The sequence below is a fragment of the Trachurus japonicus genome, chromosome 15, assembly GCF_045865225.1.
Source record: "Trachurus japonicus isolate A0001 chromosome 15, Traja_1.0".
NCBI classification, from domain to species: Eukaryota; Metazoa; Chordata; class Actinopteri; order Carangiformes; family Carangidae; genus Trachurus; species Trachurus japonicus.
The window spans coordinates 6,708,877-6,735,763 of NC_140921.1; the positions used below are offsets into that span (position 1 = coordinate 6,708,877).

Consider the following 26,887-nt stretch of genomic DNA (forward strand, 5'->3'; position numbering starts at 1 on the left):
GGCACGGCAGCAGCAGCAGCACACGAGGCGAGCAGAACACAGTTTCCACCGCTGCTGATGTAGCTACAGGTGTAGTATTCATTCAAGCTTAAAGAGTCTGACACTGGCAGCCGGCGGCGCGCTAGCACAACACCTGACAGCTAGTTAATGTCAGTGTGCAGCCTTTTCTCAGCAACAGGAGCCGACAACAGAGGCAGGGGAGGCGCCGCGGTTTAGGGAGAGCTAACAGAGTGTGGAGGCCAGTGACATTTAGGAGTGGCTCACTTCTTCCAGGTGGTAATCACTCTTCCTTTGCTCTTTTCCTTTCTGTCACTTTTGCTCCCTCGGCCTTTCACTGTTGCTCCTCTTCTTCTTTAATTGTGTTAAATTCTTATATTTTACTGTCTACAGTAGTTCAGATTTGAAAATGTCTTGAAGCCCTCTCACATCCTCCTCATTTTGCTTGTTCATTTCCTTTACTTTATTTGTTTATTTGGGTGGGACAGTGCTCATCAATGAACATATAAAAACATGTAAATGTGCCGGATTATAGCAGCAATGCTAATTTCCATCCGGAGTCCCAAAGCATAAAAACAGTACAGTGACAGAAAAACATAGTGTTATAAACGACATAACAATGCAGACAACAAGGACATAACAAAACAACTATAATGAGATAAAACATTGACATTTTTAACATTATATTACATTACATTTGGTAACACTTAATTACATACAACAACATTTACAACATACAGTACAATACAACATTATTAAGTGTACTTAATTCATCATTTAAAAAAATGGTATTGTTGTTACATTGATACACATTAGTATGTTTAACTCTAAATTAAGTATCATATCTCTACAAACCAGTTATTTAGGAGACGTCAGTGGTTCATAAGATCATTTGTACCAAGTATAAATAAATGAACTATTCATGCAGCACTTGTGATTTAGACGTGTACTAAAGTGTGCTAATGGATGTTTTATAAACAGTGCAGGTCATTATTCTTCCAGGTTGTTAGTAATTGACAGTACATTCCTAAAATATTTACAGGCCGCTAATCACGTGATAATGTCAAGAAATAGACAAGAAATAACAATTTATTGCGTCATAATGTCTAGTAATAGCCTAGAAATAATGGTCAATTTCATAGTAATGTTGAGAAATACAGTCAAGAAATAACAATTGATTGCGTAGAAATCGACCGTTATTTCTTTGCCATTTCTTGACATCATCACCTAATTAGTGGCCTGTAAATTAAAGGGTTATTAAATATTCTCCTAAATAAATAACAGGCGAATGCTGAATCCATCGTTTATTGAGTATGAATCTGAAATAATTCAACACATTATAGATGAGCTTATGAATTAAAAATTAAATTGCATACATAGTAATTAGTTTCAGTGTTGGATGAATGCTCTATGAATTATGAATCAACTATTTAATTATGCTTAACTTACACTTATTAGTGTGTTGTTATTATGAAGTGTTACCTCATATAGTGCTTTAACTTTTGGCCTTCACTGGGTGACTGGCATTGCAGACACCTAATGTTACAGAAGCATCTTCAACCACAAGTCTATTGTTGTTCATATTTCCAGTTTTCTCTCCCTGTTGAATTCATTTTCCCACTCTGATCCAACAAAGTTCATTTCATGTGCTTCATCTTTGTGGAATAATTACCTCTGGCTGTAGATGAATTTAAAGCTTTTATCCCCTGTAAGGGTCACAATCTGGAGTCACAGTCTACCTCCACTCAGAAATGTGTGTGTGTGTTCATGTGTGTGTGTGGTGAGGGCTTCACCGGGCAGATTTTTTGCCGAAACAACAACAAGCACCATACTGATGATTAGAGTTTTGGCGCATTATCGGCCTGAAATGAGTTTGTGTTGTGCGTGAAACAGGTGGCCACCCCCGAGCTAAACGTGGAAACAAAACCCCATTAATACGTCTGTAGTGGAGTGGAAAACGCCGGGAAAAGAGGCTTTTGATGGAGAGTGGAGGGTGGATGAGAACAACAACGAGCATGTTTTTTTTTCTTTCTGGTGTTGGTGTGTGTGTCTTTGTTTTACTGTGTGTGTGTGTGTGTGTGTGTGTCTGTGTGTATTTGTATGTTTCCAATATGTTGCAGCCTTCCTCTCTGTATTGTGTCTTTGTCTGTGTTTGTGTTCTCAGTCGGGTGTTTGGACCTCATGCTGATAAAGGCCTCGCCGTCTGCCTTTGTTCATCTGACATTTCCTCATTAATGAAGTTTGCCCGCCCTCATCTTCCTCCTCCTCCTCTTCCTCCTCTTCCCCTCCAACTCCCTCCATCCCTCCACCACCACCTGCCATTCCCCCACTCCCCTTCTCCTTCCTCCTGCGCATCTATCAACCACTCTGCTTTGATCTCTGCTCCCCTCTCTCCTCCTCCTCCCATCATTTTCCTTTTCTTCCCTTTCTGTCCTCACCTCTCTCTCTTTCTATTAAATTCCCACTCTCTTTTTCCTCTCTTTCTCTTTAACTCCATTTTTCCTCAACCATTGATTATTTTAACCTTTCTTTCATCCTTGATCACACATGGTTTCTCAGTAAAACAGGCATCGAGCATATGTGCCTTTTGTGGGGTGAAATCCAAACCCAGATGGGTGTAAAGGAGCATTAACTACTGTTAAGATGCCCTTGAGCAGGGCATTTAATCTCCTGCTGGTCTGAGCAGAGCCTCTCAGTAACCAGCAGTGAGGAATCATGCTCCCACCTGTACATTTCCAACAATGTTTTACAGTGTAAATCAAGATAAACTCTGTCAAATCTCGGCCCATAAATAAAGTTTTGCAAATAAAAAATGTTTATTTCTCTGTTTGCTTCCGCAGCAGCTGATGAGAGAGCGACAGCAGATGGCCAGTCGTCCCTTCGCTTCGGTTGCCGTGGTGCTGGAGGTGGGCGGAGACCAAGAGGAGCTGCTACAGGTCAGTGAGGAGACACAAACACGGATGCACACGAGAGATAAACAAAACTTGAACGAGACACACAAACGTGGCCACCGAGGTCAGCGTCCTCATTTGCATATTCATACCGGCAACACCTGACACTGTGTGAACACTGTTGTGGCCCAGTGACCTCCCGCCATGACCGCTGTCGTGGCAACGCTGTGGATTGGATGCGTGATTGTTTGGTGGCGTGGTGGATACACAACAGGATTATGAGGCTGTAAACTAGCAGTGTAACAAGTGTGGGCTTTGAGAAGGATTTAAAGCTGATTTTGAATACCCTCTACAACCCAAACAGATGTTTTTGACTCATCTGGATTAATTTGATCAGATTATCTATCAAAAAAGACAATATGATCAGTTGATGCAGTTGATTTCTCTTGTTGTTTTAGAGGTAAATACAGAAACTGCTTGCTGAAAAACTGCCCCTGACACGAACGCACATCAGCAGTTTTGCATGAATTTCCCTCTAAAACAACTGGTAACTGGTAACGTTGTGTTATTATCTCATAGCGTGGTGAATGTGCAGCTCACAACTTGTCCACCAGAGCGTTTTGGAGTTGTTGGATTGTGTATTTGATGAGTTTGATGAGGGAAACCAAGAAATCTCATGAGCCTCCGTAGCGTAGCTCTGAGCAGCTTGCGGCTCTGCTCCGCCGTTCCAAAAAATAGCTTGCACCAACAGTTAAGTCTATATGACACCGTTATTTGGGGGTCGTGGGCTGAAAAGTTTGGAATCCCCTGATGTAGAAGTGGTAAAAAAGAAAGAAAAAAAAGAAGAAGCAACGTTGACACGAGCTCACGTCGGTTCACAAGTGTCTTTTCGTGATGTCGGGTCAGACGCCGTCGGGTCGGCGAGAACACAGCAACATGAAACTGTGAACCTCGTCGGCCGAGCAGCTGCAGACAACAACATGTGACAGCGCAACATCCACACGATACAATACACACCTCCGGGAGGCGCTGACGTCAGCACAGAGGCGTAGAGAGAGAAAGAGAGAGGGTTAAAGAGGCAGCACCTGGTTTCAATAGCCCACTTCTCACCGAGCTGTCCACAGAGCCCCCACCCCACACACACACACACACACACACACACTCTGTCTGTGATTCTCCACCGCGCCGCTGGCACCTCACCTTCACCCCGCGGCCCTGGAGGGTCCTCCACCGGCTGAGAGAGGCAGCTGGCCCCGCTGCTCATATCAGCCTCTTGTGCAGAGAGATTACAGAGCACATGCTGCAACATGACAGTGGTACTTTCACTGAAAGGGTAACTGCCAAATGTGATGGGAGGGAGGAAAGGAGGGAGGAGGGAGGGAGAGAGGGAGGCAGTTTTTCACCTCTGTTTTGTGATTCCTGTCACTGTGTGTGTGAGTCATTGTCCAGCGAGATGCGGCATTGTTGTTGGAGTGGTGGATTTGAGGAGGACGGAGCAGGTGAAGTGGGTGGAGAGGAGGTCAACGCGGTAAACCAGGCTACATGGTGAACAGAGGATTTACTCATTATCCTTCCAGGTTGTGAGTGTCGGACATCTTTGTCTAATACAACAACGCAGGAGGAGGGTTGAACAGACTCATCTTTGACCGCAGACTGTAAATGAACATGGATGAAGAGCAGCTTTTTGAACCTCTAGACTTCACACATAACTCTAAACTCATACCAAATTTATTTATAGAGCACATTTGGAAATAACAGGTGTTGACCAAAGTGCTTCACACGGGCTTATTTATTCAATAGAATAATTAAAACACAGACAAACGGGTGAACATTTGTATAATTAAAACCAGAAATAAACAGGTAAATATGTGTAATATCTGAATTTAAAACAACAGGGAGTCGTTTCAGACTGTGCAGCTTCCTCTGTGAGAACTCTGACCCTCTGTTTGTGTACAGTAATTATGGAGGCAGCATTTTTGTTGATGTTTCACACTTTTCCTGCACAGCACAATAATAAATCAACACATTGTGTTACACATAGTTTAACGCAGTTTAAATGGTGGGTTGTCGTCTCTTTACACAAGGTCCAATGAGACCGGAGCTAAACAGAAGATGCTAATTCGGCCGACCTTGCCTCGACGGAACCGATTTCAACATATTAATAATAATCCTGATGGTAGCAGCAGTGCATCATGGGAAGATCAGCCATCCCTCCCCGAAGCCAGCCAGAGTGCAGCCCGGTGACAGATGTTGCAGGAGATTTGCTGCGAACAAGAGGTCGACCGGTCGGGGGGAAAAAAGCCGAGAGAACAGTGACCCTCATTTATCAAAACTACACGCAAACAAATAACAGAGCCGAGCTGTCAGGAAACGAAACTGAAATAAAGAGACTTTAAACATTTCCACATTAGGTTTTTCAACATGAAGCTAATAATTTAGGATGAAGGAATGCAGGCCATGTGCGGGGAAAGCATCCGGACCGAATAAACTCTTTTAAGTGGAGTCAGATCAATTTAATTAGATTTTGTTTTGGAGCTCCTCTGTAAAAAAAAAAAAAGAAGTACTGTGGTGTTTTTAAAATTAAATTGAAACTCCATCTACCCTGTTGCCTAAAAAAACACCACGTCCACCTGCACGTCTCTCCCCTCCTGTTTAAAGGTTTCATCTCCTCGCACAGCTGGATCTGAAGGTTGCCGAGGCCGCGGCGTGGAGCTTCTATCTGCACACGACGCTTAATTAGTTTTAGCTCCCTTCTTTTTTCTTTTTTTTTTTTGACCAGGTTTGACTCGGCTCAGTTCAGCTTAGTTCAGGTGCCGGTGGGAACCTCGGGAGTAGGTACCTCCCCCCCTTATCTCCACCTCCGCCTCAGCCTGGTTTCCATTTCATTCTTGAAGGTGAGAGACAATGGGGCAGAACGCTATCTTCACACCGAGGTTAATTACACAACATCTGGTTCATAGTCGAGCATGCGGCTTAGCATAATTGTGTAATGAATGAGGGAAAGGGAACGTTTCCGTGCTGCCCCGCTATTTTTACGCCGTCCCGCTTATGCAGAGCAACGGAGTATGGTGAAACAAATAGAGTCATCATCGTCATCCCGACCGCCGCACGCCATGTTTACTCAGCGAGCACGAAACTCAACACCTGTTGTTCCCACTCGTGTGCAGTGATGTGGTCGACGACGGCGAGAGGAGGCGAGGTGTGTGAATCACACCATGAACGACGTATAATTGCATGCATACAGAGGATGAATATATAGTTGTGCTTTTATTTATTTATTTATTTTATATATAAAAGTATTTTATTTTAGTTTTATGTCATAATGGAGTTCCGTTCGTCTCATTTCCTTCCCTTCCATTCTTTATTTTTATCCCTTACTTTCCAAAAATGTAATCACTTTTCCACATTAGCGTCCAAAGAGAGTCAATATTACAACATATACGGTTACATTAAACATAAATGAACATGATTTATTGCGGAAAGCTGACTCAGACTCAGTGGACCCGGTAACCCTGAGCCGGACCGGGCCTGCTGGAGTCTGGTGTCCTCTGCTGCAGAGTACTGTAGGTGGTGACTGCAAAGTAATGAGATGAAAGGGAGATGAAGTGGGCGGAGAGAGAGAGAGAGGAGACTCGCTGTGACCTGTCACTTTACAATCAAGGACAAAATGGGGGGGAAAAAGCACATTAATCACCTCTGTTCCAAAGCTAAGTATCTGTGTTAACCTCGGTGTATTTGTATTTATAGCTTACAGCTTTTGTCTTTTGCTGAAGTCTGATCTCCAGGTATTTGTTTAGTATTCTCACCATCACCATTCAGACACCACATGTCAGATTCATCCTCTAGTTATTTGTGCAATACTAGGGATGCACATTTTGAATTTTTTTTCTGACCGATAACCGACGCTCAACCGATTATTAATCGGTTAACCGATTATTAACCGATTATTAACCGTTAACCGATAAGATTAAGACGCTCGTGGCGCACGTGTGTATTTAACGGCATAAAAAAAGAAAATCGCTCCAATTTTTTATTTTTTTTGCCATTAAATACACACATGCGCCACGACAGCTGATCAACGCCACATCCACTCTGCTCTGTTGCAGCTGATCGCGCTCATATTAGATCGTCCGATGTAGAACTATTTTTATACAAAGTGCAGCCAAACACCAGGCTGAAGGAACAGCTCCTCTGGAGAGCAGCAACATCCTCTTTTTTTCTTTTTTTTCAGCGCCGTTGTTACAGATACACATCTGTGTCTGTGTAGCTACATGTATTGTCTGACCTTCCTTCACGTGTCAGTCCTCCTGTGTATTTTTTTGCTGTGAAATATGCACGTGTCGACACGCCCCCGTGAGTTGACGACATACAGTATTAAACTAATTTAAAAAATTTAAAAAAACCATAGTATTAATCGGTCAAAGTTCTTGTTATCGGTTAACGGTTAATCATGTGCATCCCTATGCAATACTGATTTGCAAGATGTGAAGGAAACGTGAGGTCGCCATGTTTACTTTCATTATCATTATATCTTGATGCACATTATATCAGTGAAAGTCACTGCAGTAATATAATAAAAGTAAAGTTGCATGTGTATGTATGATCAATGTTCACCCAGTTACTGTAAATAGGTCTTATAGAAACAGCCGTGTGTTTCCCATCAGAATCTAAAAGTGAAAATAAATGAGTTATATTTATATAAATATGAACATTAAACTCATGATATGTGCACATACACATCCAGACATGTGTTGTACTTTGCTGTGCTGACTGATGTCCTCTCCACCCACGCTGTGTTGTAGTCTCTGTGTGGTCGTCTTGCTGAGCGGAAGTCGACCTCGTCCTCTGAACTTCTCTCCTTGAGTTTCCTCTCAGACGCGACCGTCTGTACTCAAACCACAAAGTCTCTTCATTTCTTCTTCTTCTTCTACTTCTCTGCCTCTGCAAGAACAAACGCTTTTAGGATCCATCACAATATTATGTATAAATTCATGTGGACGTGCGGTGCGCTTAGATTCCCCAGGACACATAAAGGATAAACTTTAAAAGCTCTCTCTGTCTGTGTGTGTGTGTGTGTTTTCCTCAAAGACGTCTCCTCTGTCCTCTGTGGACTTGCAATTACAGCTACTCCTGGAACAAGAGCCGTCTATCATCTCCTATCATAGAGCGCGGCGAGGTGTCTGGGCTCGGTTAATCTTCTGTAATGATGCAGGATGCGTGTGTCGCAGCTGGAAACCATGTTTTTTTTTGTGCTCTAAAGACTTACAATTATACTTCAAACAAAAAAAACAAAACAAAAACACAGAGCAGACCTGTGTCAGTCGGTTTTGTGGGGGGGGGAAAATGTTCATATGGCGAGGTGTCTGGGACTGGGGTTAATGATATATCTATATGTGTCACAGCTGTGTGCAGTTTCATCCAAACTTCAGTAAATTATCAGTTTTCATTTTCAAGGTCTGAAAACTCAAAGACCTTCAGCTAGAGACAGAGAAACCATGTGCTATTTTTATGGTCCTTTATTTAATCACTTTAGGAAACTTGTGCTTTTCTTTGCAGTAGTTTCATATGCTGCGTGAGTCGTACAGTATTTACACATTGCTCATTGGCATTTTGGGTGAGGGTGAGTTTAACTTTACTTTAGTTTATTTGATGTGTTTGTCTGTGATCATGTAAATACGTGAGAGAAATGATCTCACTGAGATAAGCTGCTTTAAGAGTTTAAGGTTTATAGCAATTTTCCATCTTTAGTCCCTTGAGTACAGCACATAAGAATAGAAAATATTCATCATAATACAAAAGCATGTCACTGTCACATCATATTTCAAACATGCACACTATAAACTCTCAGAAATGAAATGTAAAATCTGCTTTAAAATTGTGTTTTTACATGTACGTATATGAAACTTCACTCTTTACAGTCTTTAGGTTGTACCTATTCACCTACAGTAGGAAACTCCTCTGTGTAACATTCAGAGGCTGGAAAGATTTCTTCCTCTGAGACATTTGAACGTCTGATAACAGTTAAACTTCATCTCAACATCTGTTAAACATCTGTCGAACACTTCTCTCTTGATTTTCCACTTTGTGATAAAGTTTTTTTATTCCATAGCCGGAGGCTCATTGTCTATCGATTGTCCGTCCATGCGTCTCATTGACGAGGACACAATATGTCGGTAACTCCTTTGTGGAAGTTCAAATTTGGCAGAAACATTTATTTGGACTCCAGCATTTGTATCTGATTTGACTTTGGGGATCAAAAGCTAAAGTCGTTTTGACCTCACAATATAGAGCTGTGGCCTTGTGAATGTGATACCTCCAAAAAATATCCATTAGAATTTAGTTTAGTCTAGTCTAAGGTCAATTTGACCTTACAAGTAACTTTTTAGACTCCACGCAGATATTAAAACAAAACTTTACACAAATATTTAATATTTTAATTGACCCTGGCTAAACAGAGACATAATCTTCTGGTGCTATTACAGCTCAGGATGAGCTCTGAGGATGAGCCTTTATTTAATTACAGCTGTTTTCAGTAATTTGTGAGGAGTTTCCTGTGGTAATAGATAAATCACCAATAATCATCATTATCAGACAACTTTCACTCTCTTTTTTTTTTTTGCTTGTAGACAAACTTCATATCACTGAAAATCCTGTTGACCTGTTGTGTGCAGCATTGATTGATTAGAGATTAAATCCCTTGACGTGAACTAATTAAACTAATTTCTTCTATAATTTCTACCAAATGACGACCTGTAAATCTCTCTGTTAAATCTATGCACATATTCAATCCCGACTGGTGTCGTCTTCCATTCCCCTGACTCCCATACAGTCGCTCCTGAAGTATAAATATTACAGTATGTGTCCATATGGGAAATGTCTTTAAATAGTGAGATGCTTGTGATGCTTCCCTCTAACTAACCAACCAGCACCGTCCATATGTTAAATAGCAGGTAACAGCCACTAGATCACAGAGTATACGGCCCTGCTCCTCTCCTCTCTCCCACTCCCCGGCTTCATCGGAGCTTTACACTGTGTCGCTGCTGCATTACAGAACACAGGCACAGTCATCAGCATAAATCGATGTTTCCACTGCCTCCATAAAGTACTGCCGTTACGTCGTAAAGCTGATGAGCCCGCAGCAACTAGCATCTGCACGCCTCCGCCTGCGAGGAGCAGCTCCCACCTTGCCGCTTATTAACGGCGGTCTCCCCCGTTTTCATAATGCTATTTAAAGCAAAAGAATGAATCCATATCACATCTCGTGTTTTAATGTGGCGTATTTATTCTTCAATTGCAGGGGATTTAATATGCCTGAGGAAGGAGGGCTGGCTGGTTGGCTGGTGGATGGGGAGGGAGGGATGGATGGATGGAGAGCGGGAGAACGAAGGGGAAAAAAGGCAGATAAAGAATATTTATGACACCTGGGAGTAAGGTGTGTTTGGTAGAAAAATACACAGCTAAACACTGATCTACCCACAGCACACACACACACACACACACACACAGCACTGCAGGGCTGATCAGATAACACAAAAGCTTCTAGAGGCAGCGGAAGAAAAATTAGCAAAGATACAAAAACACACACACAAACACACACTCACTCATTTGCATTCATAATGGACAATTGCATGTGCGCTCCTTGTGTTTCTTTGCAGTCACCTGTGGCTCTTTGTGTACGGCTGAAAGGCTCGGCGGCAAACTCTAACACACACACACAGACACACTGCAATGTTATTAACTCAATAACTCACACCTCTGTCAACACTAACAAGGCTAAAACAAACATATTGCTCTTCATGCTCTGTTTGCGCTTTAACAAAAAGGATTTTTTGTTTTTTTTTCTCCTTCCTTTTATCGTTAGGCAGATTAGAGAAAGCGTCCGGGGCCACACGTTGTTTCACTGAGTGGAGGAGAAACACCTGCAGCAGCCTCAGCTGAGCAAACGCACCAACCCTCCTCCTCTGTGTGTCGTTATCCCTCTGTGTATCTTTCTCCTCCGCTGCTGCCTCTCCATCTTCTACCAGGTTTATATCACAAAACAAAACAAAAAAAACTAGATGCACAGGAATACAAAATCATACCGACATGTTCTTTGTTTCTTCTACAACCAGCAATTTTATCATTTTACGGATGTGTGAAGAAATTTGGCACGAGGAGGTAGCGAGCGCTCAGTCGAGGAGACGCAGGTGAAATTATGGCACTAGAAAATAACAGCAGTAGTTGTTGACCCGGCGGAATAAGCAAAAGAAATAGTCTGAAATTATTGTTGCTACCAGGACGCAGCGGAAAAACAAGGACGAAGACAAGGACGAGGTTTTACACAGGTTTAAAAGAAGCTGAAACCAGGATACTTGTTTACTATATGACTGTAAAACATCTATGTCAGCGCATAGTGACCATAGACTGTAAAAAGAATGGACGTAGCACCCGTGACGTCACCCATTGGTTTTGGGGAGTCGTTTTTGTGACTCAAATATGGCGGCCTGAACAGCGCCATGTTGGATTGGCCGGCCGAGAACCCGCCCACTGGCCTCGAAGCAGCTGTCCACGGAGCTGCTCTGACCTGTCACTCAACGTTTCCGCGCCCTAATTGGCCAGAATTTTAACCTAATAACAGTAAAACGGTAGAGTTAAAAGAAAATTCACCCCCCTCAGAGTGTGTGCGGGGGTAGAAACTATCGATTGAGACGAAAAAATGTTCTGACACCAGGCTTTTAACATGTTTATTGAGGATGTAAAGTCGGCGACTTTAACATGGGGCTCTATGGAGAATGCTCCCTTCTGACACCAGCCCCCAGAGGAAGCCGAGGGGATTGCAGTTTTTTGAACGCGGAAGTGACTTCACTTCTCAGACCGACAACTGCCCCCTTGATAGTGACATTTTGTTGTTAGGAGACATCTAGTGGTCGCAGTCATGACAGGAGCAAATAGAAAAGTGGAGGAGGCTTTTAATGGACGGGTCGACAAAACACTGTGTGAAATGCGAAGCCACCAGTTCATGATGTTTCCTTTGTTGGTTAAAGGTTGGGTCTGGAGTTTTTTGCCCCAAAATAAACGCTAGACTAATACAATGGGCTTCTAGTCCTGTGTGGTGGTGACTGTGTCTGCAGCGCCCCTTCCCCCCGGCTGTATTTTGGTCTTTTGCTTTGTTTTGTTGTGCACGTGGACGTTTCTGGGCGGAGAGCGAGAGAGTCTGTGTTTTCTCTCCAGCCAATGACGGAGCTCAGGTGAAGCTACGTGCAGCAGAGTAGGAGGGCTCAGGGCTGCTAGCCGCACTAGCTGTCCCGGATGTTAGCGAGTGTTAGCACGTCTCTCTCTCTCTCAGCAGCAGCAGTTAGGACCGCAATGGCCGTCACCGACAACTAAAGCTTCGAGTGGTAACAAGTATGAGGGCCGTTGTGGTGAGCTAGCTCGATGCTAACTTCGGCTAGCGGTAGCGGTTAGCATCCATCGCTAACACCCTCTTCCCAGCTCACCACAACGGCCCTCCTGCTCGTTACAACATAACACTGTTGGTGACGGCCGGCCAGTTTGAATGTCCAGTTTACAAACTGCAACGAACAAACCTCCAGACTCTACCTTTAACTGCATTGTTGTTAGTGTAACCATGGCGACAAAGGCCATCTAGTTCTGAGAAAGCACTTATTTGAACCTAAATCATGATCTTTTCCCAGACCCAACCAAGCCACGGCTGTTATTATAGTAAACCAGGGGGCCGTAGCTACCATTGGTACGCAAGCGTTTTGGAAGTGTTTATTCGGGTTACCATGACAACTGAGGTCTGGTACACCTGGGCCGTCATTTTAGGAGACACAATAGAGGACCTATATGGCTGTTAAGGGTTGGAGATAAAAAGTGATCAGTCTCATCTGTCTCTTCTGATTTGACGATGAGGATACGAGAGAAATTTGAAGTCGACCCTTTTTTTTTCCATCTCCGATAAAACAAAACCTGAAGCGAAGATGGAAAAAGAGGATTCGAGCTGTCAGATGAGCTAAGAACCTGTTGTACATTTACCTCCTCCTCTTCCTCCTCCCCTGCAGTGGAGGATTTACCTTGAAACAGACAGTGACCAATACCTCAGTCGGAGAAGAAGCGCACCTCGAGCCATAAACACATTTATGAGTGGCCCCCTGTCTTAAATTGTAGAGTTTTTTTATTTTTTTATCTCTAGTTGTTTTATAACAACTTTTATCAGTCAGAAACACGTTTTGTTCTGGGCTCTGAAGAGCATGTTGCCCTTTTCACTGTGTTTCACCATATGTACCCAATACACTCTTCGCTGAGAGCAAACAGATGTTTCATTTGATCTTTGACCAAACGTCATAAAAACCGACTTTTACAACAAGCCTGTATTCTCTGGACCTGACGCCGTCCACGGCCGAGCCGGTATCTCAGCGCTTCAGATGTTCTGAACCCTTCACAGTAACTCACTGTTGTTTTTTTACTGCCGTCAGTCCAGACGCACTGTCCCAACTCTGTCTTCACTTCTTCTCAGGTGAGATACAAACCAGCCTAGGTTTCTTTCACATGAGAAAATACTGATACTAACACATCGTTATGTATGTGGCACCTTTCGAAACAGTTACATAGTCTTTAAATGTCGTTAAATGAAATCATATGAGATGTTGTGAAACATAAAAATAATCCCAGGAGCTCTGACTGCAGAGGTTCTGTCGCCTCTGTGTATTAATCTGAACCCTGGATATACAGTACGTAGATTTGGGGAGAGGCTTCCCAGGGGGTTTATGGGTAATGAACAAAACCTTAAAAACAACAGGGATCCAGCCAGGTGTGGCCAGATGTGATTGTGTGCTTCACACTGTGATTGGTCACCTTTTTTGTCAAATTAGTGTTACTGTCACTTCTCTCTTATGAGATCTGTTGAAGTCGGACAACACCTCATATAAACCACTAACTCTCTGCATTCTCCCTCCTCCTCCTCCTCCTCCTCTCTTCCTCCTCTCTTTGCCTCTTGTTTTACCTTCACCTGGAACATCCTCTCATCTCGTCTACTCTGCATCCACCTCCTCCTTTTTCACCCTTTTTTCTCCCTGACTGAAACCTAAGATCACTCTCTTTCACAATTTCTCCCCGTCTTCCCAACCTCCCCTCCTCTCCTCTCCTCTCCTCTCCTCTCCTCTCTCTCTCTCTCTCTCCCTCTCCCTCTCCCTCTCCCTCTCATTCTGTCTGACTCTGTCCATCACAGAGTTTAGTGCCAGTTTCAGGTTCAGCTGACCAAGCAGGCATGCCCATTATGTCCCGGACACTCAGCCTTTATGTGTGTGTGTGTGTGTGTGTGTGTGTGTTGTGTAAAGTTAAGTGAGTAGAACTGAGTAGACACAGTAGATCTCGGCCGGTGAAGGACCAGATGGAAACTCTCGTCCCTTTGAATGAGAAAATGTTCAACAGAAAGAAAACTGAAGGAACCAGAAGCGCTGGTTGATGATGAATTGGATGTTGAGGGCGTTACCATGACGATTACAGCCTCTCTCGCTAATGGACACCTGAACTAAACTAAACTAAAAAAGCTCAGCCACCACTGTGTTTCCATCCATGTGTCGGTTCGACGTTTACAGATCAGATGTTAGATGAAAGAGATGCTCTTTTCCGTGCATGGGACTTGTTTGTAGAGTGATGGAGCCCACTCTGGTGACCACAGTGGGTCTGCAAAGTGCTGCAGCTTCAAGTATAAGTGGTTTAAGTGATTGTATTACCAAGTCGTGCATTGTTTTTTTTAGTCTGTTAATAATTTCAGTGCCTAGTTTTGATGCAGTAATGGTGAGTTGGAAGGAGAGCGCAGCAGGCGGAGGGAGCAGGGAGAAAAAAATGGAGAAGACGTTAATGAAATATGACAGACTGAAGTGAAAAACAATTAATATGAGTCATTGTGAATTTTGCATTAAAACGTTTCTGTTACTGCTGTTGACGTGTGGGCGGGAAACGAAGACGAGTGAGAGACGGGAGCGGTTTGACTCAGACCTGGCAGTCAGACAGAAGTGATGTTGTAAAAATGCTCCGTACTTCCCTTTACACTCACACTGAAGGCTTGTGAGCGGCTGAGAGGTTCGGCGCTTTATGCTGAGTTGCATTTCACCACGATTCGCCCATTAAACTCTCAAACAAGTCCTCCAGGGCAGATGGGTTCAGTCTGAGCACAGTAACGAAACATTTTTAGGTCAAGATCCCTCAAAACACAGAAGACCAAGTCAGCAATGAACCACAGGACAGTCCGCTGTCAGACCTCTGTCTCTAATGAACGGACCAGAACTGAGTGTCTGAGCTGAACGTCACACCTTCAGGAAGTATCAGGTTAGAGGAAAGTCATGGAAACGTTCATTTTAACCTCTAATGACCTCCCGGTCTGATTGACCCAAGACCAGATGTTCAGGACAAATATGTGATAATAATAACCTCCATAAGGAGCTTTAAAGTTACAACAATAATATGTGAAGCAAAGTTAATGTAAGTTTGGTAATGAATGTGAGAAAAGTACAATTTTATACACATTAGCTCATCGTTGAACTTTGCATTTGAAAAGTTCAACTATCCTCAAGATGTCAGTTTGAGGAAAGTTTCTTTACAAACATGACGTGATGGATCCACAGCAGGATCCAAATAATAATTGAGCTAAATAAAAGGTTTTATACTGAAGCTACCCGAGAGTTCAGAGCTCAGTATTAATGTTGGAACTGGTGCAAGATTTGATTAGATTACCATGTCGATAGTTCAGGGATGAGCTGATGCAAATTAAATGATTGATATGGATGTGTAGCTCCACCTGGACTTTCTGGATCTTATTTCTCCTCCACACTCTACAGGGTTGTCAAACTCATTTTAGTTCAGGGGCCACAAACAGTGCAATTTCATCTCAAGTGGGCCGGCCAGTAAAGTAATAGTATGATAACCTATAACTTTGCATTTTTCCCTTTGTTTCAGTACATTATTAACTCACTGAGTGCCGCGCTCCTTTCCAAAGTTTTAGTCAAGTGTACCGGCAATTTAGACCATTTTTGACAATTTTTGTAGAGCCATAGTGTATTCTATATTATTGCCACCAACACATACTGTGGCTCATTTGAAAGGTGAAACTTAATGCTTCAAATGGCCACAAACCGTGCGCCACTAAACAACAATAACACAGACGCACCGTGCCGTGTCACAGCCTCTCGCCGCGGAGTGTGATGGTCTCTCGGCCACAGCAGGTCGGGAACACCGGTCCCGCCGGTGGTCGCGGTCCTTCTGTGGTACGGGTCGGTGATGCCGGTCTGCTTTGACCGAGGGATCATCACATTTTACCGCGGCAGGACCTTGGGGAGGACACGGTGTTGCTCCAGATGAAGACCGGGCGGGACTGTCGGTTGAGAGCTTCCTGTTCCAGCTCCGAGCTGCTGGAGCCTCGCGGGTGAGAGCAGAGCAGCTGCTGCATCCACATGTAGAACTCCGTTTGCAAAAGCCGAGTTGTGATAAAAAACTTCCAGATCATGAGCTGTCATGAGTTTTTGATCGTCATCTATTTTAGTTCTGCTCGTTGTAGAGTCCCCAAATTTACACATAAGGTGTGTTAAAGTGTCTAGTTTCATAATTTAAAAAAAGCAAAAAACGTAAAATCTCGTTTTTGGCACTCAGCGCATGGGAACGAAAAACGAGAAATTACGTGGTCGGCACTCAATGAGTTAAGATGTTTACGAAACATATTATGAACAACCTGAAATTTCTTCATAAAAATATGTGCAATTTCAAATTTTCACACTTGGCAAATTCATCGTGAGGGCCGGATTGGACCCTCGGCCGGGCCGGTTTTGGCCCACGGGCCGCACGTTTGACACTCCTGCTCTATACAGTTCATATCTAATATTCATGTTGGTCTCAAGAGCTCGGTCTGAGCACAACAAAGAGAAACTGCAGCAGATCGTTGAACTCTGTGGTTCTCAAAGTTTGGTCTGGAGTCCCTCAGGGATCCATGCTGGGGTCCCTGAGGATCTCCATCTACATGAGGACGTTGCTCCAGCAGCTCAGCCACTGTAACACCATCCATAGTGAACACAACCACTGAGTGTGTGTATGACCAGGTGTCTCACACACTTTCTGTGGTTAAAGGGACAACGAGGAGTTTTGGAAAAGCGAAGCGTTTTCACACTACATTTATAAGCCTCCGCGCACCGTGAAATTCTTTGACTGGCGCAAGACGGACTCATGTTTTCATTCATCAAGAATTAAAGTCAGAGGTCCGAAGACGATCACATACCGTCGTAGTTCCGACCATAAACGGCGATTCGGCGGCATTATTCTCATGACTCGCCACAAAACCGAAAGTAAGGAAACGCTGGTCGGCTCGCCCAGCATCTCCACCACCACTAATAATAACAAAATAACGATAGAGACAAAACGATATATTTATCGAAAATGGGCCCATTAACAAGTGTGGGTAACGTAGATTCATCCACATTAACATGAGACTTTTTTATTGTCGCGGAATTTTTCGTTCTGCCGATGGAGAAACTCCTCATTGTCCCTTTAAACACCAGAGGGTGAAAATCTCATTAGGAATAAGGAATGAAAGAGAGAAACAAAGTCCAGACCTCTCTGCCTTCCACACCTCCAACCACCGGGCTAACAGCTGGCAAACAAGCGTGATCGTCAGAACCCAAAAGAAAAATAAGATTTTGATCTGTTTAGTTGTTTAAAGCAGCAAACTCCTTGTTAGAAGCTGTAACTGTGCATAATGTCTCCCAGTCTGAACAGTGTCGATCCCACTCGGTCTCACCGTGTTGCTGCAGGAGGAGGTGATTCAGAGGTGAGGACCAGGCGGTGGTATATCCAGCACTCGTATTCTTTCTCATTAGGCCGTTTTCTCAGCGTCCGGCCTTTTCTTTCCCAGCTCCGTTAATGATGAGTGTGTTTCTCCGTTCTCCTCTTTTCTTCGTGATCGATATCTCCTCCCTCCTCCTCCTCCTCTGCCATCCATCAATACTGAATCTGAAAAAAAAGAAAAGAAAAAACATTTTCAAAAATGATGATGGCCTTTGGAGCATTGTTATGTAGGTTCATGTGCATGTATACGTGTGTGTGTGGTGTATACAGTACAAGTGTGTGTGTGTGTGTGTGTGTGTGTGTGTGCGCAACCAGGTGCATATTAGTGTGTATATTCTCCCCTGTGGATCCGACCACAGACAGAAAACACATTCATCTTTCCAACACTAATAGTGAAAGGAGAAGAGGAGAGGATGGAGAAAGTGTGTGTGTCTTTGTGTGTACAGTGTGTGTGTGTGTGTGTGTGTCTGGCAGAGAGGGGGGAAGGGAGGAGGAGGGGGAGGGTGAATGACAGATATACTCCACCTTCCGAATTAAGAAGAGGCCAAAAAAAAAAAGAAAAAAAAAGTTTGTCTTTCATGAGGCATTAGAGAGATGATTAATTTGTCGTCAAGAAGAGAGAGAGAGAGGGATGGAAGGAGGGAGAGGAGGGAGAGGAGGGGAGAGACGGAGACAGGGAGAGGTGGCGAAGTGGCCCCTCTGTCCTCCCTTGCAGTAATAGGATTGTTCGCTCACCGACGGGCTGATTAAAATGGAAATTCAACGCACCCGCCGCCTCACACACACACACATACACACACACATTCGTACAATTTGCTTAATATGCAGGTGTGTGGAGACGAGGATGTGACCCGCCGTCCCACAGTGAGGACTGAAAGAGGAAGTGACACAGACGAGAAGTAAACAAGTGGAGAGAAATGATGAAGGAGCGAGAGAGAAAGGGTGAAAAAAGGACAACAATCAGAGAGAAAGGAGGAAGAAGGAGGAGGATGAGAGGAATTATTTTGGGCATGAAGGGATCCAGGAGTAAAAGTCCCTCTGATCGACTCTGTTAATCCTCTCATATTCTTTCTTTTAATTACGTCTCCGTCTCATAATCTGAGCTCTGACATCCACATGATGCAGTGAATGAGGGTCAGAGGTCAACAAAAACAACACTGGATGGTTATGGTTTACAGTGGGACAGTTTGTATGTGGTTTTACTGATTAGGGATGTCACGATTACTTGTTTTCACAATTAATCGCGGTATTAAACGCCACAATTAATTAATCGTAAAGATTTCCAAATACTGTCACTTTCCAAAAAAGATTATGTTGGAAACACAGAGGCAGATGTGCACAACAGTGAAGGTAAATGTAAGAAATACTGGTCCATTTACCTAACGTAACATACAAATGGTAGGAATTTAAATGTTAGCGAGTAATTTGTGCTAAAAAACAAACAATGATAAACTTAAACATTTGGTATAGATGACAATTAATGACTTGAATATTTAAAACACTTCCCCTACAGGATTAATAATTGGTTAATGGTTATATGTTAATAGTAGAGACTTAAAATATTTAGTGTATTGTAATTATATTTTGACTGTATTTGATTTTACACATTCATATGAGGTAAATTAATTAATGCATAATAATCGTGATAATCGTAATACCGTGATTATTTCTCTGACAATAATCGTACAAAGAAAATCTATAATCGTGACATCCCTAGTACTGATTGATCAGTGAACAGACTCAGATCCTCTGACACTAACTCCAGACGTTGGACCCAGTGTTGTGTTGTGTTGTGTTGGGCTGGATCAGGTCCAGGGTCGGGACAATAAGTCCTCACATCCAGACAACACACACAGCAAGAGATTTGTCTTTTGGGTCCAAAACAAACAACAACGTGACCGTTCCAGAAATATTTGTCTGAGACTTTTTCCTCGTGTCTCATCTTCTCTCTGGTTCAACTCTGTTAGATTTACCATCATGGCTGAACGTAGAGCTGGGTGATGAACAAAGGAGAAGTGATGGGAACTTGTTCATCTGTTTGTTTTTGAATTATGATGAGGACAGTTTGTTTGTTTGTTTGTTTGTCTGTTTGTTTCTAACCTTGGTTGTTTGTTAATCAGTTTGTTTTTGTTAGTTAGTTAGTTAGTTAGTTAGTTAGTTAGTTGTTAGTATGTTGTTCGATTGTTTTTTGTTCCTCAGTTTAGGTTGTTTTGTTTGTGACTTTGTGAATCTGTTTACTAGTTTCCCCTAAATTAGTTTGTCAGTCTGTAAGTTAGTTAGTTTGTTAGTTAATTGGTTTGTTGGTCACTTAGTTAGTTGGTATGTTGGTTGGTCTGTAGTTTGTTAGTCAGTTAGTTAGTTGGTCTGTTAGTTAGTTAGTTAGTTGATTTGTTGGTTAGCCTGTAAGTTAGTTAATTAGTTGGTCTGTTGGTCAGTTAGTTAGTTAGTTAGTTGGTCTGTTGGTCAGTTAGTTTGTTAGTTGGTCTGTTGGTTGATCTGTTAGTTAGTTAGTTGGTCTGTTGGTTGGTCAGTTAGTTAGTTGGTCTGTTGGTCAGTTAGTTAGTTAGTTGGTCTGTTGGTTGATCTGTTAGTTAGTTGGTCTGTTGGTTGGTCAGTTAGTTAGTTAGTTAGTTGGTCTGTTGGTTGATCTGTTAGTTAGTTAGTTGGTCTGTTGGTCAGTTAGTTAGTTAGTTAGTTGGTTGGTTGGTTAGTTGGTTACTTAGTTGGTCAGTTAGTTAGTTGCTTAGTTGGTCTGTTGGTTGGTCAGTTAGTTAGTTAGTCTGTTGGTTGGTTGGTTGGTTGGTTGGTTGGTTAGTTAGTCTGTCTGTTGGTTGGTCAGTTAGTTAGTTAGTAAGCCAGTCAGTCAGTTAGTTAGTTAGTTAGTTAGTTGGTCTGTCTGTCTGTTGGTCAGTCAGTCAGTCAGTCAGTCAGTCAGTCAGTCAGTCAGTCAGTCAGTCAGTCAGTCTGTCTGTCTGTCTGTCTGTCTGTCTGTCTGTCTGTCTGTCTGTCTGTCTGTCTGTCTGTCTGTCTGTCTGTCTGTCTGTCTGTCTGTCTGTCTGTCTGTCTGTCTGTCGGTCGGTCGGTCGGTCGGTCGGTCGGTCGGTCGGTCGGTCGGTCGGTCGGTCGGTCGGTCGGTCGGTCGGTCGGTCGGTCGGTCGGTCGGTCGGTCGGTCGGTCGGTCGGTCGGTCGGTCGGTCGGTCGGTCGGTCGGTCGGTCGGTCGGTCGGATCTCAGATAGACAGTAGGCCGACATAAAGTCCAGTTTCTCTTTGGAGCATTAATTTAATCGTTGACACTTTAATTTAAAACACAACTTTGTCTCTTTTGTGCCGGCTTGTGTTTCTCTTTGTTTGGATTAACGAGGTCATGACCACTTAAATATTCTCTGACTTCTTGAACCGATGTCGAGCTGAGTGATTGTTGTTGCTTCTTTCTTTCTTCCGTTTAATTAAGTTTGATTCGTTTCTTTGAAAAATGCAATGAGAGTAAATTAAAGCCAATAAGAGATTTGCAATATCTGTAATTTGATTAATTTGGTTTATTGTCGAGCCCCAGGAAACAATATTTTTTCCGACCAGTGGCTCCTCCCACTTTTTAACTCTAGAGAGAGCGACTGGAAATGAACGAGAGGAGGAGGAGGAGGAGGGAGGCATGAAGGAAACAGACAGAATATACAGGATTGAGACATGAAAAAAGAAAAGATAGAGAACGGTAGTGTGAGAGAGATAGAGAGAGAGAGAGAGAGAGAGAGAGAGAGAGAGAGAGAAGTGAAGCAGCAGAATCTATAGAAGAGATTAAAGCTCTAATAGATGGAAATGGTGAATAATTTGCTGTAATGTTGAATCAGCCTCGTTCAACAAGACGCTCAAACACCAGAGACACTTTCATCCTCTCCACTATTTCCTCCTCCTCTTTTCCTCCACTTCTTCCCCTCCCCATTTCCTACCCTCTTCCTCCATCTCCTCTTCTCTACTTCTCTCGTTCCACAGTTTTTTCCTCTCCTTCTACCTCATCTTTTCTTTCTTCTCTTTCTCCTTCCTTGAATTACCTCCTGTTCTCACTGTTTCATTTCACTCCTTACTTCTCCCTTCATTTCCTTTTCCTTCCCTCTTCCTTGTTCCCCTATTTTCCTTCTCCCTCTTTTTGTCCCCTGTTCTTTTTTAGGGTCCCTGCCGGGACACTATTGTATTCCTAGGAATTCTTCTTCTTCTTCTTCTTCTTTCTTTCTTCTTCCAAGGAAGTCATACTTCCCATGGGCGAAAACTCACCAAACTTTGCACAAAGGTCCAGTCCCATGCCAGATTCACTCAACTCCAAGGACATGTGCCCCCCCCCTCCTAGGGGGGGCACAATAAGCGTTTAAATTTAAAAACTTTAAAAATTCCTACCAAACCAACGGTAGATGCTACAGTTTTGAAACTTCACCACAATGTAGCCTCAATACTGCTGAAACTTTTGTCCACTTAAACTCATTACAAATTATGAAGTCCATCACTCTGTTTTTTTCAATAACTGTAAAACTTTTAAAATGTATCTCCTCCCACAATTTTTGCTCAATTGACACCAAACTTGCTACAGAGCATCTCCAGACCGTCCTCCACAAAACTTGTTTCTCGGATTTTTGATTAAGCAAAAATTGAGCCTACAGTGCATGAAAACGTTTGACTGTAAACAGTACTGTAAACATATACCATCAAATTCTTGATAAATACATTTTCAATCTTCCTGAAAAAAAATGACAATATTCTGGAGTCATGGTTGATGAAGTTTAGCAAATATCAGAATTTTATCTCAAAAACTGAATTTTTGAGAATATTTTGAATTCTGCTCTCATGGGAACAACTGCAGTCAATGTGAGAGTGGAATTTATAAACATCATATTTTCTCTTATGAAGCAAAACACTTATCATTAAAAACAAATCACCAACATTTCCATGCTGTCAAGATGCAATTTATGTATTATCAGATTTTTGTTTAGATGACTGAATTTCTGAAATTTTGACCATTTCATCACAACAGCTGCCCGGGCACTGACTCACCTGAGTGAATAAATGAAGCTACACAGCAGGTCTCACTACCAGCCAATTAGCTCAGCGAGTTAGGAGCTGGTTCTTGGTGTCAGAGGCTGTGGGTTTGAGACCCAGCAAGGGTGATGATGATGACGATGACAGATCGATATGTCAGATGTCCTCAACACGAAACACAAGACAATTGTCCTAATGGTGGCATCACAGCAAGCCTCTAAATTTAAAAATCCAAATAGCTTGGACTGGACCATGTGCGAAGGCTCCTAACATCTTAGACTCATAGTAGATGTTTGACAAATACATATCATTATTTTACCTCAAAAACTGATTTTTCTTTTTACTGTGGTTTCAAATCTGCCTACACGACAGTGAATGGCTTACTCAATTTGTGAAGCCACTGTTGAATGCCACTTGTCAATTAGCTCAGTGCGATAGACAACGGTCTTTGGTTCCCGAGGTTGTGGGTTCAATCCTCAACTGGTCCAAATTGAACATTATAAGGACAACTGTCTTGTCTTCCTATTCTCCTGTTTGTTGCTCAGAATTGCCTAAATTTGCCCAAAAGTAGCCCGGACCCGACCCATCGCTGCGCAGCAGCTATAATTCTCCTTTTATTTTCTCAATCCTTATTTCTTCAATTTGCTGCCCGTCTTCTTCCTCCCTCTACTCCTTCTTCTCCATGTCTTCCTCCTCATTTCCTTTCATTTCCTTCCATCTCCTCTCTTTGATTCATCTGCTCGCATCTTCTCATTCCTCCTTCTCTCCCATCCTTTCCTTCTCTTGTTTCTTCTGCTCATTTTTCTTCTCCTTTGTTTTCAACTCATGATTTCTTGTACTCATTATTTCATCTCATCTTATTTCCTCCCCCGTCCTTTCCTGTCCTCCTTGTCTCTGTCCTTCTCTCTCCTCCCCTCTTCCTCTCCCTTTATCTGTCCTCCTTTCTTGCTTCACTTTATCTCATTTCTCTACTCCTCCACTCTTTTGTCCCTTTGTCTCTTCAGGTTCTAGTTTCTCGTTTGATCCTTTCCTCTCCTCTCCACTCCTCTCCTCTCCTCTCCACTCCTCTCTTCTCCTCCCCTCCCCTCTCCTCTTCTCTCCTCCTTTCTCATCTTCTCCTCTCCTCCCCTCTCCTCTTCTCCCCTCCTCCTCTCCTCTCCTCTCCTCTCCTCTCCTCTCCTCTCCTCTCCTCTCCTCTCCTCTCCTCTCCTCCCCTCCCCTCCCCTCCTCTCCTCTCCCCTCCTCTCCTCTCCCCTCCTCCTCTCCTCTCCTCTCCTCTCCTCTCCTCCCCTCCCCTCCTCTCCTCTCCCCTCCTCTCCTCTCCTCTCCCCTCCTCCTCTCCTCTCCTCTCCTCTCCCCTCTCCTCTCTTCCCCTCCTCTCCCCTCCCCTCCTCCCCTCTCCTCTCCTCTCCTCTCTTCTCCCCTCCCCTCCTCTCCTCCCCTCCCCTCCTCTCCTCTCCTCCCCTCCCCTCCCCTCCTCTCCTCTCCTCTCCCCTCCTCTCCTCTCCTCTCCTCTCCCCTCCCCTCCTCTCCTCTCCTCTCCCCTCCTCTCCTCTCCTCTCCTCTCCTCTGTAGTTGAGACTTGTCAGTAAAATGCTGGAGGCTGTTGCACAGACAACAAAGTGTCCGCTCTGCAGAGTCTTTTGTGTACTTGTTTACCACTTGTAGATGACAACAAACTGTTTACGAGACAGGAGGCACAGCGCTTTATGGAGATTAGAGAGGAGGAGGAGGAGGAGGAGGGAGGAGGAGCAGAGAGAGGGGGGGAGGCAGCGCGCCGTATCTCCTGTTGGATCTCTGATTACAGGGATAAAGACACCACTTTGTGCTGGAAAATCTCCTCTCACTCTCAAAGCTCCGAGGGGATTTTCTGTTTTCTTAGAAATACCTCGAACACGTCCGCCCGCTCACTCCGTCTCCGTCTCCTCATCAGCCCGTGAGCAGAATCCAAATGTAAATGTTCAACTGCACTTTTATATACCTGTTTTACTCATTAACAGAAAACCGCTCTGTCAAACTGGCCAGAAGAAGGATAATAAAAAAAAAAAAAGGGTGGGGGGGGGGGGGGGGGGGGGGGGGGGGGGGGGGGGGGGGGGGGGGGGGGGGGGCGGTAACAGTGAGTAAAAACCTCTGTGGTTCAGCCGCTCTCCAGGAGGTTTTAACTTGGTCTTAAACAAAACTCAAAATTACAGTTTATAGTTTTCAAGCTGCTTAAAGACACAGACTGTAAGAAATCAGCTCAGTTCAGGCTGTTTTTTCCTTAGGAAGCTTTGGTCATTTGATTTTAGCTATAGTGTGCCTTCATATGCCGTTTTCTGCTGGTCAGAGGACAGACAGACATAGGACCAGCAAGTTAATAAAAAAGACCGGATAATTGTTTTTAAAGCAGATATCAGTGGAATGTTTTTGTTAATATAAGTCCTAAATAGTCCTATTTTCCGTCAGCAATCACTTACATGAAGTATTTCAGCCTAAACACGAGTCTCTCCGTCACTCTGCTCTGCTGTAACCCGAGTGAGAAAATTTTCCTTGTGGGATACAAGTGTTATCCAATGAGGAGAGAGAACGGCATGAAGGGCTGTGTGTGCAGCCAAGGTGATTGCGCCGTGAATGTGGTGACGTAGCACGAGGGACCAATTGATGCCCTGACAAGGGCGGGGGCTGCTAACCTCATGGTGCGTTCAAGGGAAACTCGTACTTTGTGTTTTTCCTTCCTGTGAAGTCATTACGTTCGATCTGGTACGAGTTCACGGGTCGGTAAAGTTACGAGTGGTGCGTTATAGGGAACTTTCACAGACAACAGGACGGTAAAAACACGAGCTACGGGTTACCTGGAACGCTACCAAGTCGTAGTTGTGACTTGAAGCTGTAACTTACGGTTTCAAAAGCCTGCCTTGAACACAGCATTAGCCGAAACGGCCGTGCCACTGATATCTGCTTTAACTCCTGACTTCACTAGAGGTGGTCATGGAGAAGAGAAGTTTATACCTGCTGCAGTGAAGTTTGTTAATGAACATTATTGTTGACTGTTGAGTTGTGATGCTTTGGTTTGCACTTCTCTTCTACTGCCTGAATCTGTTGTTTCCTTGTTGTATGCTTGCTGTTTTTGTGTATACGTGACATCCGATGTCCCCTCTAAAGAATTAATAAAGTACTTCCAATCCAATCCAATCTAAAGACATAAAGGAGCAACTGTTTGGATCTGGATGACACAGTATACTGTAGTATCTACCTGCCAGATGTTTCTATACAGGATTCAGAGCAGCTCCTCTGATGTCACTCCTCCTCCCTGCTGAGGAGTGGAAACATCCTCATCTCGCTGCAGTCAGATTTAAATAACAGTGTTTTTCTTCATCATTATGGGATATTATTGAGTGAAGAAAGAGTTTAATTTGAACATGAGTCCTGAATCCTCTGTAGATAGACGGTTTCGCAGGAGGTTGCAGCCGGTCCCAGCTGACATGGGGTTAGAGACAGGTCAGCAGTCTATCACAGGCCCGACATGTACTGTAGAGACGAAGAACCACACACACACACACACACACACACACACACACACACACAAACATTAACTTTCTTGCTGTGTGGCGAGTCCATGCTGCACCCCTGCACTGCCTCAACCTCACACATACAGAAAAAAAAAATCCTTAAACTCAGAAACACTAAAACCACACAGCCTCGCTCCCTGACGTGGAATATCACATGGATAAGCACGATAAATGTACTATTGTGCACACACACACACACACACTATCTGTCTCGCTCCCTGATCAGCACCATTTCCTCTCAATCCAGCCGACTCCCTGTGGAGCGCGGCGACAGATACAGACAGAGAGAGAGGGAGAGGAGGAGGAGGAGGAAATGGGAAAAAAAGGGGCTTTTGGGATGGAGAGAGGATTGGACACGACAATTTTCTGCCCCGCGGGGGAGGACATGCATGGCCGGTCTAATCGGCTAAGGAGGGCACGACAGGGGGGCACTCTCCACACCTCAGGGGTCAGAAAGCCATGCAGTGTGTGTGTGTGTGTGTGTGTCAGAGTGGGATGTGCTGGACGACGGGGGTGGCTCTGCTCTATGTATCTAAATACTCACTATCCAGCTTTGAGCCCTTTGTGTCAGTGTAAATGCCACCAGTGATGACGACAGGAGAGACGGAGGAGG

At 43.7% G+C, this 26,887-nt stretch overlaps 1 protein-coding gene across 3 annotated transcripts in view; it reads left to right on the forward strand.

The window, feature by feature from the left end:
• atrnl1a (attractin-like 1a) overlaps positions 1-26,887 on the forward strand; it is a 317,760-nt gene that overhangs the window by 265,525 nt on the left and 25,348 nt on the right. For all 3 annotated transcript variants that reach the window (XM_085799375.1, XM_085799373.1, XM_085799374.1), the window contains one exon: positions 2,838-2,933. In XM_085799375.1, coding sequence (XP_085655501.1) covers positions 2,838-2,933 — 96 coding nt within the window. The remainder of the gene's footprint in view (positions 1-2,837; positions 2,934-26,887) is intronic.